At 34.8% G+C, this 20,494-nt stretch overlaps 1 protein-coding gene across 1 annotated transcript in view; it reads right to left on the bottom strand.

Moving 5' to 3' along the window:
• The window catches only part of PCCA (propionyl-CoA carboxylase subunit alpha), a 404,157-nt gene that overhangs the window by 204,164 nt on the left and 179,499 nt on the right, over positions 1 to 20,494 (bottom strand). The window contains exons 13-16 of the mRNA XM_055335978.1: positions 10,902 to 11,045; positions 9,400 to 9,474; positions 5,099 to 5,167; positions 3,553 to 3,628 (exon numbers count right to left, since the gene is read on the bottom strand). Of these exons, the coding sequence (XP_055191953.1) occupies positions 3,553 to 3,628; positions 5,099 to 5,167; positions 9,400 to 9,474; positions 10,902 to 11,045 (364 nt within the window). The remainder of the gene's footprint in view (positions 1 to 3,552; positions 3,629 to 5,098; positions 5,168 to 9,399; positions 9,475 to 10,901; positions 11,046 to 20,494) is intronic.

Raw genomic sequence — 20,494 nt, 5'->3', positions numbered from 1 at the left:
CATAATCCAAAAAGAGAAGGAGCAAGATAATAAAGAGACACAAATAAAAGCAATGTGTAAACTCTGACTGTACTGTGAGATTAAAAAATGAGATTTAAAAAAAAAAACACACTTGGCAGAGCTAGGGAAACTTGAATATGGACAATATACTAAATGATATTATGATATTATGAGATCCTGTTACTTTTCTTTAGTGCCATAATGGTATTGTAGTTTTGTAGAAAAAAATCTTACTCTTAAGATCCATACTGAAATATTTAGGAGTCGTGTGTCATAACGTCCTGCAACTTTTTTTTTTTAATAGTTGAGGAAAAAAACAAGGAGAGAATGGAGGAAGAGCAAAGAGGAGGAGGAAGGAAAAGGATGAAAGGGACAGAGGGAAAAAGCTTAGCAATTTAGGTGAAGAGCATACAGGTGTGCAATGTACCATTCATTCAACTCTTCTCTAGGTTGAGAACACCTGAACACATAACACCCAATGAAAGCCCAGCCATCATGACAAACCCTTGAATGTTGTCTTGAGAAAATGATGCTGGTCATCACAGCTTCAGCATCTCCTTGTTCAGCTCTCCTGGCTGATCTGAGAGTTCCCTAGGTTTTCTTCCTTCCCCTCTCACCCCTTTGCTGTCCTGTGTAGTGATTTGGTAAGAGAAATTACTACTGCCTACCCTCTACCCCCAACTAATTGTACTACATATGAGTTTCAAGTTTTATTATTGCAATAAAAGTGTTTTATTTGGCTTTTTTCAAAAAATAAATAGATTAATTACGATAAATAAAATAAAAGGCCTGGGGGCAATGTATCCCCTCCCAGGGATATACCGGGGGAGGGGATATTTTTCTTTCCTCACCTCCGCATTTGATTCTGTGGAAGTAATGTGAGCACTGCCTTAGGACTTACAGGTGACTGTTGTGCTCCCTTTCCACCCATCTCAAATAAATGAATAAAATCTTGAAAAAGTTAAATAAAAATGTCTTAACTAGTAAATATATATAGTAAGTAAAGTGGTAAACATTCATTTAAATATAAAATATGAAAGTGTATTCTATAAATATGAAAGAATATTCCTTTCAGAAATCAGAGTAGAATACAACACTAATATTTTGACAAACTGCCCATATGCCATGCCACTATGTTACATCAAAGTTTAAATAGAGATGTGATTTGACAAAATATTCTTACTCAAATTCATGAATCTACTACTCAAGCTCATTAGAGCCTAACTCAAATTAACCAAAATCTAATAATTCAACAACCACAATAAAAATTACAAAGATACTGGAGGGGGGGAGAATCGAGAAAACTCTTATAAATACTTTAAAGGCCTCTGGGAATAATATCCTGAGTGCTTTGTTTATGTCTATGTGTGTGTATAAACACACAGAGACAAACACATACCCAAATTAGGTCTATTCCAAACACACACTAAAGTAATATGTGAGGAATATTATTTCTAAGGAAAACAGACACCTCCAGGCCTACTCAACCAATATATAGAAAAAATATGTACTTGCCGCTTATGGCGGAACATGGCAGAGTTTAAAGAAAAAAAAAAAGTAAATACTCCACAACTAAGGCTACAAAATAACTAGAGAATGAACTAGAAAGAATATAAAGGGGATTTTTCAAATGTATATATGCTTTGGATACTGATATAACTGATTTTTATTACATCTGAGTTCATTTGAGAGCTTCTGTTTTCCTTTCACTGACAATGGTAAATCATTAGCACATAAGATTAGATACAATCACTGCTACTTGTTAGTGAACAAATGTTAAGAAGAGAAATAAAAGGAAATAGAGGGAAGAAATTTCTCCAGATCTAACAAGAGAAAAAAGTGAGGACTAGATGACTAGATGAAAATGAGCAGGAAAAGGAAGATATGTAAAAATAGTCAGTGAGGCCCCTGCATGGCTCAGCCAGTTAGGCATCTGACTCTTGATTTTGGCTCAGGTGGTGATCTCAGGCTCATTAGATCAAGCCCAGCAAAGAGCCTGCTTGGGACTCTATCTCCCTCCTCCTCTCCTTCTTCCCCCAGCCCACCCAACCCCCCAATCCCCACCACTCACGCTCTTGCTTTAAAAAAAAAATTTTTTTTTTAATTTCACTAAATTGTCCTAAGCCACTGCTATACAGTTATATGAACTGTTTACTGCACAAAGGCACTGGGTCAAGGGTACAGAGTAAGGGTTTGACAGGATCCATTACTAAGCTGGGCTGTCTTAGGGCTGGATGCACCCTGAGAACAGAGCACTTTCTGTTCCAAAAAAATTTGTCTTGCCAAGCCTTCTGACCTACAGGCTGTGTCCACTTGAAGGGAATCCTTCTGAAATTGCATAAAGCTCTGTATGGGCTTGATGGAGACTATGTAATCATATTCCACCCACTGTTCTACTCCCTCAGCCTCGAAACTTTAGCCTCCCAGCTTCACTGTTTTACTAAGCCATGAGAAAAGAGAAAAACTATGCAGGGCAGTCCTTCCTATGGAATGTTTTTAGACCCACACTATTGACTCATAACTCAAAGTGAACTTACATCTTACACTTTAAATTCAATGTTTATTCTGAAGTTGATGATAATTTGTTAAACTAAAATGAAATCTTTTCACGACTAATGAAAAGTTGCTAATACAATTTATAACATAACTTACTCCTTAAGGGAGGTAAGTACAACTTTGCTTCAATTATTTAAATAAAATGGCTGTGGGCACCTGGCTGGCTCAATTGGTGAAGCATGCAACTCTTGATCTTGGGGTTATAAGTTCAAGCTCACATTGGGTACACAGACTACTTAAAAATAAAATCTTTTATATATACATATAAAAATAAACTGGGTTGTTTCTAATTCAGTTATTGCTTTACATTCTAAAGGCTTATAGGATCACACTTTGTTTATTTTTTTTTAATTATTTATGATAGTCACACAGAGAGGGAGGCAGAGACACAAGCAGGCTCCATGCACCGGGAGCCCGACGTGGGACTTGATCCCGGGTCTCCAGGATCGCGCCCTGGGCCAAAGGCAGGTGCCAAACCGCTGCACCACCCAGGGATCCCCACACTTTGTTTAGCATTAGAACTGACTTGTATATACGTGTGGTAACAAAATTGCATTTGCTAGAAGATATTTTATAATTTGCTCTTATAGGCACAAAGAGCTATTCCCTCTACTCCCAAATTAGTCAACTATAGGTCACTACATTTTATATCTCCATACATTTTCAAATTTCACACTTCAAAATATCATCAAGGACAAAGACAATAAATAGTTAATTTTCTGTGCTTGTTAATAAAAAGCTTCAAAATACAGAACCATTTTCCATACAGTATGTAAAATACTAAGTGCTCATCTAGGAAGGCTCATGAATCAAAAAGAAAAAAAAATACCTATTCTTAATTAGTATGTCAGTTTAGTTCAAGTTTTTTCTGATTTCTATCTAAATACACAGTAAGCACATTTTCTACTGAATTCTCTAGCATATCTTCAAGCTGTTTTCCAGAATTGGACATCATGTCCAATGACGAATAACAAGACTCTAAATGTGTGTTTTTACCTCGTATAACATAGTTATCCAGTGCATCTTCCATTCTCTTCAGTGCTTCAGTTCTATCAGAACCATATGTGATCAGCTAAAAGTAAACAAACAAAAAACAATTTGCATAGATAGTATCTATCAATCTAAAAGTCACACAATTCATCCTAATAAAAATCAGAATACTTCCTAACAGATTTCCCAGAACATCTTTTGAAACTTCACAGTGATTCAGTTTATAATATAAAGCACGACAATTCGTATTTTTAAAACTCAAGACGAAAATCAAGCTTTTTAAGACTTTTCTCCTACTTTCGCTATCACAGAAAAGAGCTACTTGAGACAAAAAAAAAGGAAAGATACCAAATGTGAACATTATTTGAGATAGAATAGGAACATCTGAGATAGTAAAGGATTAAGCAAGGTTTGGTTTTTCTCTCCTTACAAGAATGTCATTTCTAAGTCTGACACTCTGCTTAGCTAGCTTTTACACATAACACAGCACAGAAGCAAATCTAATTTTGATTAGAAAATCAAAAGGGTCTTTCTGTTCTAAATGATTTTGTGACTATTTATAGGAATCTTAAATAAGTTGACAAATAAATATAAGCAATAAGCAACATTTTATTACTAATTTGCTTGCTAATAAGACCTTAACTACTCATAAAATATTTTCCTGGTTATTACATTGGTCAATCTGTAGTTTGCAATTACTTTAGTACATTTCATCAGTTCCTCAGTATCAAGTCCGGTTGAAAATTTATTTGCAGGCCACATTTCTGAACAGAAATGTACTAATCAAAAATGGAACCACATCTGTTAAAATCAATCTATAATATTTTTGGGTTTTATTTTTAAATGAAATTGCGCTTCTCTGACAAAATACCTGAAGTTCATTTTAATAACATTACTGTAAAAACTTAAGTGAAAAAAGAAAAATGGTTTGCTTGCTTCAAGTACATAAGAAATCTTACATATGAAATCTTACAATTCTAAAGCTTTTAAAAGATCTAAAAGTTTAAGCAGCATTGTATTCCAGAAAGTCAAATTTCAAAAAGACAGGTGAGCAAAAAGACATACTCTTACATAAGATTTAATTATTGTGCAATCCCCACAAATAGTGATTCATAAAATTGAAGAGAAATAGTAAAGAGTATTCCAAAAAACATGACGTAACACCCTGACTCCATGATGTGGCCTGCCATTCACACTTCCATCTCAGGCAATTTTCAGGAATGAACAAATAACAACTTAATTCATCCTCACTACATGGGCTGCATTAGAGCCACTGGTTAGGTATCTTTGTTACTGTTGGGAAAAGAGATCATCATTGGATTTGACTGGGGAAGAGCCACTACTGACTCCCTTAGGGAGTGTTACAAAGTAACATGGTATTGAAATGTCTCAAGAGGAAGAAAATTTGCTCCTTTTCACTTTTCCATCAAAGCATAATTACTTGTTCAATTATAGCACGATTCAGAGAAAAGCTCAACTTCAGATTTAATTAAATACTTCCACTGTCTCTTCAGAAGAAAAGTGAACAAAGCCATTAAGAAATCGAACTAACTTTTGAAATCATTGGATCATAATAGATGCTAATATCACTTCCTGGCTGGATACCACTGTCAACCCGGACCTGGAAAAAAGAAAGAAATGAAAGTAACTTCATATTGAGAAGATATTTTTCTCACAACAATTTTCATTTCCAAGGACCAGATGGATAATTTAATTTCAGGTAACATTTCAGTTCCAGAAAACAGAAAAATGATCTAAACTATATAGAGACCAAATTATCTTGATCTGTTTGTATGTAGTATAAAGTATTTTTTGTTCTTCCACTAAACAAAGGAACTAAGAAACCTCAAAAAGTAACAACAGTAATACTTTATACATCACTATCCTGGGATGCATTTGTAGCTATTTGATGGTGTCTTCCAACTGAAGCATGGCATGAATGATGCCCCTTCTAGGCACACTCCCCACTGTACCCTTTCAAGAGCTCTAGGGAGGACCACAGTCAAGCTATGCAGCAGGACTCGGGAGTTTCTGCTCATCAGCTCTACAGGAACACTGGTCCTGTGGCTTTCATGTCTGTAACACTTTCCTTTTTTGCCTTACCCTCTCAACTGTATAGCGTTTTTTCTCTGTTACTGTTAGTCCTCTGAGACTTTAATGTTTACACAGCTTTTCTCATAGCTTTGCTTTGTAAGGACACAGTCCCAATTAGAGTTCTGATTTTGTGATTTTCATGGGGAAAAAAAATAGCACAAGTTCAAAATATTCTTTTGAAGAGCCTGATTGCTGTTAACCAGCCAACAAGTTAGTTAGTACATCGCTGATTCTTGTTTTCATCTCCCAGTTTGATACCAGCAGTAAGGCACAGAGGTTAGCCATGTAAAACTTTAAAAATGAGCAGTTCCTGAGGATGAAATATTTATTAAATTATTGTGCCTAAGTTTTGGAATCTGAAGTACTTAAAAGCTAATCAAAATACTTAAGACGTCAAGCATGTCCTAGGGATCTTGAAGATAGAGAATTTAATCGAAGCTGCTAGAACAGCAGGACTTTGATGCCCAACATTGTAAAGGGTTGGGAAGAGAAGAGTGGAGGCTCACATAGCTCTTCACCTGTGGGAAGAAGGCTTCCTAATAAACAGCAGCTCATCTGTCTGCAGCAAGGCAGAAAAAGGTCAACACAGCGGCTGTTAGGCCTTTAATATTTTAATTTAGGCAATTATCAAGGGACCACATGTAGAACCTCTTGTCTAGAATATCCACATGAGGGTATGATGATGGCTTTATTATATGGTGACATCAAAAGATAAAGCATAGTTTCGTACTCTTAAAAAAAAAAAATCAAACTACTATTATTCTCTTTGTAAGGTATTAGAAGATAACATTGTAACATACCCAGAGTGCTTTTATTTCTCTATTTGCAAACACAAAAGTATGGATATTTGTATTTACATTCACATTCATATATGAAAATCTTAATTTTAAATGAAAGTCACTCATCACATTTAAACACATCTTGGCTTTCTATTTTCTGGAAACATACTTCAGTCCTATGAAATTCAGTGTTTATAAAAACTAGAAAAGAATTAATGGGACAGCTGTGAAAGCAATAAAACCATAATCTACCCTCTCCTCACATTTAAAGAGCTCCCAAATGGCAGCTGGCAACCAACTTACATAACAGAAAAGAGCCTTCTGAACTTGCATTTTCTTAATTTTAGTAAAAAAGTTAAAGAGCTTATTTTACCACCATGTATTATTATTTAAAACCAGATCACCCTTGCTAAAGCTGTTTCAAATTGAGACTGGTCCAAATTCTAACATGTTTGACTTAAAATATATCCTATTTGCTACATAAACTGCTACAAGGCTAGTGTGGAACCCTGATGTCTAACTCACTGGTCAAATAGCATAGACAATAAAGATTATTTATTACATTCCTCTATAGTTCATAATTTAAAATTTTAGTTACCTTGAACACCACTACCCTAAAATTTAAGTTGCCTAGGGTTCTTAAATATAACTATGTCATCTACTAAAATTATGGTCATAGAAGGTATGTCATTTTAATTTAAAAATACATAGGATAAAATCAGGATGTATTATACATAATCAACATATATCTCTAATCAAATACATTTCATTAGTAAATCAACATTTCCAATTTAAAACTGTAACAAAGCATGAAGACTATGACTTATAATTTCCTGCTTATGTAGCTCATTTCAAATACTCATTGGCTTTTTTTAAACAATGAATTAAAAGTCAAAATAAGTCGCCACTTCTTTATGGAAACAAAGGCTACCTAAAAGAATACATTTTAGCTTTTGCACAAAATGGTTTAAGAATAAAGTCAAATGGAAATGTAACCAAATTTCTGAGAACAAAATTGCAGTCTGAAAATAACAAATTGATAAAATGTGGTAATCAAAGATTTTAAAAAATCTTCATCTATACCATACAAGTAAATTTTAGGCTTAAGGAAGCATGTGAGAAGTACAGCCTGTAAATTAATCCTCAAGTATGTATCTTGTCACCAAAAACAGTATTAGCCAAAAAGAGTTTCCCAAGTTAAAACTGACTGATCTAGTTAAAGAGGCAAGGAGGAAAAACCACCACCACCATTACCACCCAGGCACCTGTGTTTGAGGATCTCAAGCCATTGCTCAGAAACCTCTGGCATAATTTAAATGTCTTTCTTCTTTATCAACAGTGGACCGTGTGAAAATATCAGCCATCTCCCACCCTTCATGCTCTATTCGCCTCTCCCCCTCAGTCCAACTCCCAGCCCGCCATGTCTACCTGACAAGTGACAGCCCAATCTGATTAAATGCTTCCAAGGGAGGGGTCTCGTGGGCCTCCATGACAGGCCAAAAGTGATCACCATGGAGATACATAATTACAGCTGTCAACGCATCTACTGTCCTGCTGACATCAATTTGATTGCTCCCAGCAATAATGATAGACAAAGCTTGGTGTGCACTCTCCCGCACCCAATCACTTTATCTATTCCTTGGTCCATTTAGCTGACATGCAACATTCACACAAGCAAATAACAGCAGTAAGCAGAACATTTAAGGCATTTTAATTGTTTTTTCTTTCTGTGGATGGCTCACAACCGCAAATGTTATTACATAAAACTCCTGCTGCAGCATTAATTGAAGAAAGATTTGGTGGGACAAAGACTGTAGGGGGTATAGTTTGTCCATTATCACTTGCACTTTCAACAGGTCTCACGTTTGAAAATTGCAAATTACAAAAACTTGCGAGGGCAAAATATTTGACATCCTGTTAGCTATTACAACATGGTGAAAACTTCTAACAACTAGAGTAATCATTATGAATTCTTATTTAATACTTTTTTGTTTGATTAAAAAAATGTTTAGATATGTCCCTATGACACTTGTTTTCTCATCTGCTATTTAACGTCACATAATGCCTGTTAAATCTTTACAATCTTTTTTCTGCCTTCAGGCTTTGAACACAGCATGGGGTCTCCCAGCCTAGAAAGGGTCAAGTCTCTTCAGAACGCATATGGGCAAAAACCATTTAAAAAGTGAAATAAATCATATATCCAATAACATCTTCGAATTTAGAATTCTTCCTGTAATCTTTCATCATCTTCATGCCAGTAATCAAACTGAATAATCATATTCACAGATGGTACAGCCTTGTCATCCACTAGTTAACATAATGTCATATATATACGCACTTATTACCTTGATTAAGAAAAAGGGTATGTCCTTGTTCTTTTATGCAGTAAAAACTATTTAAAGAACAGCTATTAAAAAAACAAAACAAAACAAAAAAAAGAACAGCTATTAAATACAGAAGAACTATGAACTAAGTGGACAGTGATCACTTTTCTTTAACTGGTGGAAATATGTACTTCTTAAAGTCCGCGACACTTGTTAGAATGAGGCACACTTTGTTTTCCTTAATCCGTTTCAATTAAGGGGCTGACTTTGTGCTTGAATTTTTAACATCTAACTATACAGGGACTCTGGGTTAGATTTACTGAAAAGATTTAAGTGTAATACAGTAAAATCATTTCCCATTCTTAGAATTCTGTGATCTTTTTCATTAGAATTTTCAAAAGAATTGGGAACATTGTAAACTATTATTTATTTACAAGTCAGATGTCTCTGGACTCCCCCCTATTGAGTAAATTCTGACTTTCCTACATATCACAAAGTACAAAATATTAAACAAAACAAAACCAAAAACCTGTCATTCCCCAGGAATTTAGCTTGTCCTTCAATTTACACCCTTTAGTGTTGATATGCATAACATAAAAGTATGACATAAATCAAGGTTTTAACCCCTCACTTGGTATTACAGCTTAATGACTTACACCAGGTAGATGTATCGGTTCTTGGTACTGAGACAATCTCCCAATGGATGGTAAACCAAAAGACTTGTAGGGGTCCTGGAAGTTCAAAGGAAAGGAAGCACAGTCTTTGAAATATAAATCAGCAAACTAAGGTCAAATATTTATACAATGAAGAAGCATTTATAGATCTATTTTCAACATACAATATTTACCAAATCACATATTTCAGAAATTATTGTTGTATACTCACTCTAGACTACTTAGAAAAGTATTTAAAAATCAAACAGAACTGTAAGCAGAATTTAGCCTGACCTTAGTCATACTTTATTGAAATTGGTAAAATTCCAACATTTTATAAATCTTCTTAGAATGCCTTGAACAAAAATAAAATAACCTAGGCGCTACATCAAAACATCCTCAAGTTCAGAACAACAACTGTAGTGCACTAAAGATATTTTTCTTACTCTCAAAAAACAGTACACATACGGTAAAATTGGAGAATTGTGGCTCTTCAAATAAAGACCTGAAAGAAACTTTATGTGCTATTAGATATGTGCTCTATTTGTAAATATCTTAGATCATCAGAATAAATACTAAATAAGTTCAGTGTCATAACAATACCACTTAAAATATAATAAAAACCAAAATTAACCAAGCCAAGTATATTCTTAAGATCCTTAAAACATTTGTTCAAAACAACTTCCAGTATTCTTAAACAGGTATTTTTAATTTACTTTTTGTTTCGACAAACTTGAAATGTCAAAAGTAAAAGATAGTATAAATGTTTCCTTGAATTGTTTATTTTTTGAATTGTTTTAGTCATTCAAAAAAAGCATTTTCAGATGTTTACTGCTTTATTATCTGATTAATATAGTTATAATAAAATAGTATAAAAGTAACAGACTGATACTTTAGGAATAAAATCCATGATTAAAATTATGAATGAAAGCTTTGCAATTTAAATTTTAATTCCTACTTTCATATAAGCCTAAGAGATAAAATTATTAGAAAATAAACTAGCAAAAAATTTAAGTATCAAATTAACAACTCATGTGTACTCAGGATAGGCTCTAAAAAAAAGCACAAAACAAACAAAAACACAGAAATAAATGCTTCTGTTTATTTCAAATATGATTTGAAAACAAGCAAAACGAAAACCATGGTCCATTCAAGCATATTGAATATTTAACAAAAGCAGGAAAAATTAATGAATGCTTTGTTTCCCCTTAAACTGACTGGTAGCTATTTTTCCCATCCAAAAACAAAAAAACAAAACAAAACAAAACAAAACAAAACAAAACAAAACAAAAAAAAAACATGGAACTTAATTTGACTCAATCTTTTAACACTAACTTGAATTACATCAAATTTGTCTAATTTTTGTTCATGTTGAATTCTGTATTACATAAGCATACACTCGACACTGGTTATGAAATCCTAACTTTACCTTCTGTTTAGCTCTACCTGGTCCCATGACTTGGGGACACAATCACCATCCTTCCTCTCAACATCATTCATATTACCTCAGCATAAACCCGACATTCAACTGCCCAGCCATTGATGGGAATATCAGCTTGTCTGTGCCTGAGAGGGTAACCCTTGGCAACACGGATCATTTCTTGGACTAGGTCCAGGCCGGTAATACATTCTGTGACAGGATGCTCAACCTGCAAGACCAGTACGTGCCAATCAATAGGTGTAGGAAAAGGTAAATAAACAGAAATAAGCAAGAACAAGTTCAATAACTTCTGAGTAAAATGAGGTCAATTATATTTAACATTAAATCACTTTTAACTAAGAAACTAAGAGAATAAAATTAAACACAATCTCATATAAGGTACGATTTTTTTTAAATACCTAAAAAGTATTTGTAAACTATATTTACTTGTCTCTGTTTTAATTAGATGTCATCAAGCAATGTTTAACACTTTCAATTTAGAAACAACTTCTCATCTGAAAATTACATATTTAGCTGCAATCCTCCGTATGGCTGATAATCAACCTATTCTGCTACACTTAGCATGGCATCCACAGAGGCAGCTTATGATTTTCCAAAGCACTAGGCTAGCCTAGTCTCACCCACTCTCATGCTTTCACTAACCTGTCCTGACAAGCAACCAGATTAGCGTACTCTTACATCAATGCAGTGTAGCAGAAAGGAGCAGATGGATCCTGCAGGTTGTTTTCCCTTCAGACTTACATGAGGAGTGCTTAGCATGCACAATACCAAACCTGAGCCAGTGAAATCACTCTGCTCTCTCAGCAAATTGCTGATAACTACTTTGGATGATGCTGTCATGGGGATCCCTGGCCTTCCACACTCACACATGAGATACACATGTACAAAAACACGCACCAACATATAGGGATATTAACAGGGATACACATCATTATGAATTTGGTCACATACAATTTCCTAAACTTAACAAAGCTAAAATAAACCACTCATGGCACTGATAAAGAGCAGATGATCTGTCTTTCATCGAAATCCCTGAATAAGTTTTAGAAATATAAATAGAAGTTTGGCCACATCTGCTGCTTTAATGCCAATTTCTTTTCTCATAAAAATTAGGCATGTTCTAAATGCACTTCATAATAGTTCCTTTATCATGACATGTCTAATTTCGTACACTCTGACACGGGAAAAGGTCAACGAACAAACGAATTGTCTTCCCATCTTCAACTACACTAATTGAAGGACAGGACTTAAGTCATTATAATAATCTTGAAGCTTATCATAAGCAGACAATGCCATGGTCTTAAAAAAAAAAAAAGCTCTGTAAAAATAAACAGATGGCATCCATAATTAGCTCTCTGTGTGTTATGAGTTTGTTTACAGTTTCAACAACATTTTAAGACATTTTGACATAATTTTAATGACAAATCATCACTAAAATAAGCATCTACCCTTTGTAAAATAAATGTGACACTAAATAAAGATCTTACTAGATAGTTCAAAAAATAAATTTTTGAAAGCAAGCTATGGTTTTTTGAGAAACAAGATTCTATATGACAAATATAACAAGAAAGGAATAAGTGTAAAGCCCATCTCTTGTTAGAAACGAATTTCATTTGAGAAACCAACTTACCACTCTAGTCAAAGTGAGCCTACTGTGTGCCAAGGGCTTTAAATCAATACTATTCACATACCTTGTTAGGTGAGAAAACAATTTTAAAAGTTAAGTGAATGATTTAACTTCCTCCTTCTATGTCTAGTCCCCAGGAAAGTAAACACTATATACTAGGCAAATAAATAAATGTTGTATGAATAAATAGGCAGCAAATCCAGAGCCACATCTATAGTAAATGGCAGAGGCAGGGTTGGAATTTGGGTCACTCCAGGGATGGTACGACCTTCCTATTCTCTTCATGGAAAAATGTATATAAAAACATGTAGTAAATTAGGGTGCCCGGCTGGCTCAGTCAGTGGAGCATGTGACTCTTGATCTTGGGGTCATGAGTTCAAGCCCCACATAAGGTGTAGAGATTAGTTTAAAAAGTGTAGTAAAACATAAACAACTACATAATTATGAGCCGTTGTCTTCTATAAACCACAGTATTATGAAAGTTTAAAGATATGAATTCATTTAGGCTCTGTTTTACCTTGGAAGTCTTCTCTGTAACTAAATGTGTAAGAAAAAAGTACATTCGTCCCTTACTGAATGGAATCCAAAAATGGACCCACTTTACTGCAACTTAGAATTATAAAACAGAAACAGCCCATTTTACTAAATTAGTAAGCTACAAGCATTTCAAACTAAAATAATTAATTAAATAACTAGAATAATAACTAGCTGCCAAAGGCAAAATAATTACTTGCAGAATTTAAAAATATATCCATTTAGGGTCCAAGAATTGTTCAAGAAGTCTTTCTAAACACATTTTAATAGAATTCTGAAGTTATTCAATTGGATGTGTGAAGCATTTCCTCTAGATTCTGTATTATATTACCAGGAATCTTGTAGGCGTAACATCTTTTCAATAACCATGTATAGCCCCATTTCTGAGAACTAGGAAACAGGTCCCCTTTGCAAGTCAAGCTCAATACTTAAGAGATCAAAACAGAGATACACAAAGAGACAAAACAGCTCCCAGGCCAAAGTATAATTCAACACGCGTTTTAAAAATACCTTTAAAAGGAGGGGGGGGAGGAAAAGAGAAAGGAAGGGAGGGAGGGAGGATCAATGGAAAGTGAAGGTAGCTACGTGGAATGAAAGGTTATACAAAGAAAGAGACTGGTATCTGGTAGGCTGACAAGTTCGTCTTGTCCCACGAGAAGGAAAATCTACACAAGTCTAATGCCAATAAATACATATTCTGAGGGCTGTTATATGGAAGGAAAACAAAACAAGGCTTCCGTGTCACTTCTATTTAGAAAACACTGACTTTAACTATATTAAACATGTTATTTTATGAAAGACTCCTCAGACTCACTAATCTGTGACCATGCTTTGGGATCCTCAGTAGGAGGTTATCGCATGGTGTTTATACTTAACCAAATCTCCTTTTGCGGGATATCCTCATAGGTTCAGAATTCCACGGAACACACTTTTAGAAACAATGCCTTAAACATTCAAAATACAAAACTGAATTCCTTTATTGTGACTATCCTCATCAAACAAGTTTTTGAGAACCCAGATTCATAAATAATTGGGTTTTTCTACCTAACTGAAATGGGTGCTAGAAGCATATGAATAAGGGATACACCAAATAGTATGATTCTGCATTTCAAGATCAGTATATTGACATTCTAATAGGTAAATCTTATGATTTAGTCAACAAAAGATCGTAACTCCCACCTCACCCACCCAAAAAAAAAAAAAAAAAAGAAAAAAAGAAAAAAAAAAAAAACATGCCAAAAAGAAAACAAAAAAAGCCCAAAACCAGTCAGAATTTCTGAATTCTCAAAGACAAATTTCCAGTTGGGATCAGTGAGACAGTGTGCATTCAGCAGTGTCTATCAGTAGCTAATAAATCAGTCTGTACTGGCAATGCCTCTATCACTCCATGAATGCTTTGTTCAAACAGGTACAAACAACTATAATCATGAAATGTCATATTATGGAACATAATCACACACAATCATGCTACAGTGAGTATACACAGTTCTATATGCCTATATTAGACGGTGGCAAATATCCAACTTTTTATTAATCTCCTAGCTATTTTAATTTAGTTTTGTCTTCTTGATCACCACCAAGCTGTCACTAATGTCAGTGCCTAAACCTCTTGCCATTATTTTCAAATGTATTTGTTGCTTTAAGTGTATTTCCTAAAAAATAAATAAATAACTGAGTTCATCAAATGCAACAGTAAGGTAAATTTGGTTTTGCTTTAACTTTGCGTTCTCAATGTATCAAACTTCAATACTTCAATACTGACGAACTTAGAAAAACAAATCTTCCTGGCATTGTGTCTGCCATTGCCACTGTAATTTGTAGCCTTACTCTTCATTAAATACAAACTTAAATACAAACTAGGAAGTATCTAAAACTAGTGGTCGAAACAATAGCCAAACTGTGGAAGGAGCCTCAGAGTCCATCGAAAGATGAATGGATAAAGAAGATGTGGTTTATGTATACAATGGAATATTACTCAGCCATTAGAAATGACAAATACCCACCATTTGCTTCAACGTGGATGGAACTGGAGGGTATTATGCTGAGTGAAGTAAGTCAATCGGAGAAGGACAAACAGTGTATGTTCTCATTCATTTGGGGAATATAAATAATAGTGAAAGGGAATAGAAGGGAAGGGAGAAAAAATGTGTGGGAAATATCAGAAAGGGAGACAGAACATAAAGACTCCTAACTCTGGGAAACGAACTAGGGGTGGTGGAAGGGGAGAAGGGCAGGGGGTGGGGGTGAATGGGTGACGGGCACTGAGGGGGACACTTGACAGGATGAGCACTGGGTGTTATTCTGTATGTTGGTAAATTGAACACCAATAAAAAAATTAATTTATTAAAAAAAAAGAAAGTATAATGAGGTATTTCCAGTCTCAAAGTATCTTCCTATTAAATGCCTTATTGACGACAAAGGGAAAAGTAGTAACTCTATAGCAAAGAAATGCAAAAGACACCACCACCTTAACCATGCCAACCTCAGCAATAATGGGATAAGCAGACATCATGTTTCTCTTACATGGTACTCAGAGAAGGACAATACATCTTCTGAAGTATACTTGCCAATGTGCACAGCCTCAATATAGCCATGAGAAAATGGACAAATGAAAAACAAGAGATGTTCTATAAAGGAAAGGGCTTGTGCTCATGAATAAAAGTAAAGACCACAATTGACCAAAAAAAAATAAGATTAAGGGACTTTTCTAGATGGAAAGAATGAGGTAAGACAAGTAAATGTAATGTAGATCCCAAACCAGAAAAGGTGTTTCTTTTACTATAAAAGATATTAATGGAACAACTGGTGAAATCTGAATATGACTTCTAGACTGAATGATACATAACATATAAATGTTAACATCCTGATACTGCTAATGGTACTGTGATAATGTAAGAGTTTTCTTGTTTTTAGGAAATACTCCTTTAGGAGTAAAGGGACACCAGGCCTGCAATTTACTGTTAAATGTTTCAGGTAAAGAAGACAGATTTAGATACATAGATACAAAAAAAAAAAAAAAAGGATAATGCAAATGTAAATGTCAGAACATTTTTGTAACACTTCGTAATTTTTCATTTTACATTTGAAATAATTTCACATAAAAGTTAATAGAAATTAAAGCAACATCACTAGAGTTTGTTTTTAAATAATAAAATATTATTAAAATAAAGATTTCTGATTTGATCAACATCTTCTCTATAATCAAAATTCACTGTGTTAAATAAAAATAATCAGCAGCAGATAGGTTGTTCAATAGGTTTTCTCTGACCTAAACTTTTACATATTATGTGTCTATTTACCAATAGTTCCTAAGATTTTAAGCACAAGTAACTAGATGACAGGCAAGTTTTCCTCCAGGTGAGTGAGATGCAGGCAAATTCTTATTATACACTTAAGTTATCTTCAAATGAAAGTTAACACTGAGGGAAGTTCCAAAGAAAAAAAGGCACAGAAAGTGTAGAGAGAAGTCAGATGGAACAAGTATGTTTAAATTTGGCCACTGACAGAAGGAGAGCAATGAGAAATATTTGAGATTCCTTAAATGGAGGAATATTTGGCTGTAACTGTCAGCTGGTGAATGGTGGCCCAATTGCCTAATCAAAGCAGAAGCTGTCCCCAAAGGTAGAAAACCCAACAAACATGCTGTAACACCTAAATAACACTGAAACTTACAAAATCCTTCCATACGCAGGAACTTGTTCCTCAATACTCCACTGCCATTTTATAAAGAAGGCATATGAGATACAAACAAGAGGTATATAGTGAGTGAAAATTAAGAAAATCTAATATTCAAATAATGTTATTTTAAATTCATATAATTCTAGGGAACATCTTAAATACATCAAGTCTAAATGACAAATATTACAAGGCCTGGTTTGTCAAAGCTATCTTTGATGAGCAGAACTTGTTCAACTCAACAAAGCAGTTTGGGTGTGATTACCTGTTGAATTATGAGGAAATTGAGTTTCATAATAGTTTTTGGCATAACAGGTCTAGATTCAGTTTGTTGTCATTCCAGCCTAAAAGGATAACTGATGCCATTATTTTTGGTTCTGCTCTTACGGTTCAAAGAGCTGCTTTGTCCAGAACAGAATCTAACATATATCTATTAAAATTCTGAAGCTCTACCTCCTGAGAATACAGGATTTCAAAATAAAGATCTAAAGTTATTAGATTTTGATCCACAGGACTCAAAGATAAAAAGCACGTTGGGAAATAGGCCCCAACACACAACTCCTGTAAACTCACCTTGAAAATAATGGCCATGTTCAAGCGTGGCAGTGAAAACCGAATAGATTCTATTATAGAGCTTCCCTGTTGACCACAACACAAATAACCAGATGAAGAAAGGACAAGGGAACTGTTACGGGCTGAACTGTGCCCTCTAATACATATGTTTAAGCCCTAACCCCTTAGTACCTCAGAATATGACTGTATTTGAAGATGGGGTCTTTAAAGAGGCAATTAAATTAAAATGAGGTCATTAGGATGGGCCCTAACCCAACATGACTAAAGTCCTTAAAAGAAGAGATTAGGACACAGACAACACACAGCAGAGAAGACAGACCATGAGAAGACACAGGGAGATATAATGGCCATCTGCAGGCCAAAATGAGAGGACTCCAGGAGAAACCAACTCTGCAAACATCTTCATTTTAGACTCGTTCTAGTCTCCAGAACTGTGAGAAAATAAATTTCTGTTGGTTAAGCCACTCTGTCTGTGGTATGCTGTTACGACAGCTATAGGAAACTAATACAGGAACAAATTTGTAAAATTAAAATCTAGGGAAGAGTCTAGAACTCAAAGATACCAAAATAGTTTATAACATGCTTTAAAACAAAAACCTAACTGAAAGTATCTGACAAGTTTACCTCTTCACGTCTGTGTAATAAAAACTTCTTTCCTTTAACTTTCTAATTAGACTCAATAAATATTAAGGGAAAGTATAATACACCCTACTTTATATTCTCAGTTTCTTAGGAGACTAATTTCAAATATTCCAGAACACCCCAGTTCTGGCTTACTTAAGCCATTTTGAGAATCTTAGCCTCTAGGACGTTAAAAATAATCAAAAAGGTCAACTTCTACCTAAATCTAAAAATGTCCCTTTTGGCAATAAGGTGGTTTTACAAATTAGCCACAAATCCATTACCCTGTAATTTTTCCTAATTCCACCAATTATTCTTTCAATTAGTATTCCAACTCCAAAAAAGACCAAACTCTTTTACTATGGATAATCCTGAATATTTTTAAAATCCAAAACTGCTCTTAAATTCGAACATGGTATTTGTTCAGTTACAGTCAACTCTTAGAAACCAGAATTTAGGTTGCAATAATTCTTAATTTTTAAAAAAATGAAATAGTAAAAGGTAAGAGTTTCTTAAATCTTCCTGGAATATAAAGATCCCACATGGTACAGGATTATCTCATAGGAGATGGGGGCATCTGGTCTCCATAGAATCTCAACAATTCCATTGTACTTTTTCTGTCATCCCATTGCAAAAGCACATTCTTTCTTCACTGTAGCAATCATATATAAGCAACTGACTGTGGTCTAACAAAAGTGGGAAATTTAGCCCGCTGTTCTTAAGGATATGGCTGACCATGCTTCGGCATTAGCTACTAGGTTATTTCTTTCTACTTAAAAGTGTTCCAACTCTTATAATCTTTGTAGACTACATAAAAAGGCTGTTTTTCCAAAGAATTAAAACGTAGTCATAACCTAAATTTAGAAATTAATAATTATACACACAAACTTGAAAAGGTATATTCAGGGTCTTAACATTAATCTCAGTACAAGAGACTAAGCAGAAATAGCTTATGAATTTAACACTTCTCCCATCAGTTTCATTTTTAGAAGATTTCCAGCTCCATTTTTCTCTAGACTCTTACACACTCTTACGATAAAAAATGGCTTTTAAAGTGGTTTATTGCAAGCATGTTTGTTCATTTATAACAATAATTTTGCAGTTAACCAACAGAAGAATAAAGTTATTAATTTGTAGCTCAGTTTGCCATCTGAAAAAAATTGACTACTGACAAGCTTCACTAATGACAACAGTACAGTTAACATGTTAACCAATATTTAACAAACATAGCATGTGGAATATTAATCGTGACATGCTTATAGTCAGGAAGAAGAATGAGTGCTTAGTCTAAACCAGGCACTTTTCTGAGCATTTTAAATGTATTAATAACTCAGTTAATGCTCACAATCCTATTAAAAATTACTGTCTTTATCGATAAAGACAATGAAGCATAGCAAAGTTTAAGAATTTCCATACAGTCATACAACTAGGAAGGCACAGAGCTAGGATTTACTTGCATTAATAAGTCAAAATAGTGGATGGTCACAATTAACTAAAACAATGACTAGAAAAGTTCTGTCTTAAAAAAATAAATTAAAAAAATAAATAAATAATAATAAAGTTCTGTTTTAGTCAGCTCTAGTTGTTCTGAACCATTCTAGGGTCTAGAACTTCACTAAATTTCTCCCTAGAAAAGCATGTATCCAATTTCAGAGGGTCCACAAACTTGCCCGAAGCTCATTAATGCAATCCAGATAAACCTGGTTAAATACTTCTGCTCTGGGAAAATGGCAAAACTAGTATGGTTCACCATCTCTCCAATCCAAATCCCACAGTCTCTATCCCCCAGAGTCTGTGAGCACCACAGGATATTGCAAATAGTGACATCTGGGGAAAAGTGAGGGCCAATAGCAAGTAATGGGCTCTTGGGGGAAACCAATGGGCTGGGGGAAACCCAGAGGCTAGCCTCAGATATCTCCAGGGAAAGGTGTGAAAGAAGAGGTCAGGGAGACAGCTTGGCCTGCAGAGATCCATGCAGCCTGAAAACAAACTCACTAAAGGCTCAAAAGAGTCCTTGGTCACTTTCCTAAGAAGTTCAAGGAGTCAATAAATATTAGCTAGGTTCTACCCTTGAGATGAAGGCCGTGCAAGGAGATACATGCTCTTCGTGACTTCAGGAGTAGATACGGTTACATCTGCAACCACTCGAAGGACTGCTGCCACTCTGAACATTACAACAAACAGCACTTAGTACTGATCCCAAAATCAACTACAGTAAAACCACGGCAGGTGGCTTACCCCCAGGGACAGGGCAAGCATTCAGAATAATGACTATAGACACGAAGAGAAACAGAGCAGTTGAGGAATGGGGTGGGGGAGACACAACACACAAAACATCCAAAAAGCAATAGGGCACCTGAAAACTTCAAGAGCAGCAATACATACACACATACCCCCACACAGAAGGAGACTTTCCAGGATAAAATAACATGATTTCCCAATTATGCAGATTTAGTACTTTAAGGAAAAGATGATTGCCATTAGAACTCAAATTAGTAGCCTGGAAGAGCAACATAAAGAATGAATAGCAAAAAACAGAACACAAATAAAAAATGAGAGTAATCATGAGGAAAAAGACTCAAGCTTCAGTGTATGCCCAATACACCTAGCCCACAATAAAAGAAGTT

The sequence above is a fragment of the Nyctereutes procyonoides genome, unplaced genomic scaffold, assembly GCF_905146905.1.
Source record: "Nyctereutes procyonoides isolate TBG_1078 unplaced genomic scaffold, NYPRO_anot_genome, whole genome shotgun sequence".
Taxonomy (NCBI): Eukaryota; Metazoa; Chordata; class Mammalia; order Carnivora; family Canidae; genus Nyctereutes; species Nyctereutes procyonoides.
This window is presented reverse-complemented; position numbering and strand designations above follow the sequence as displayed.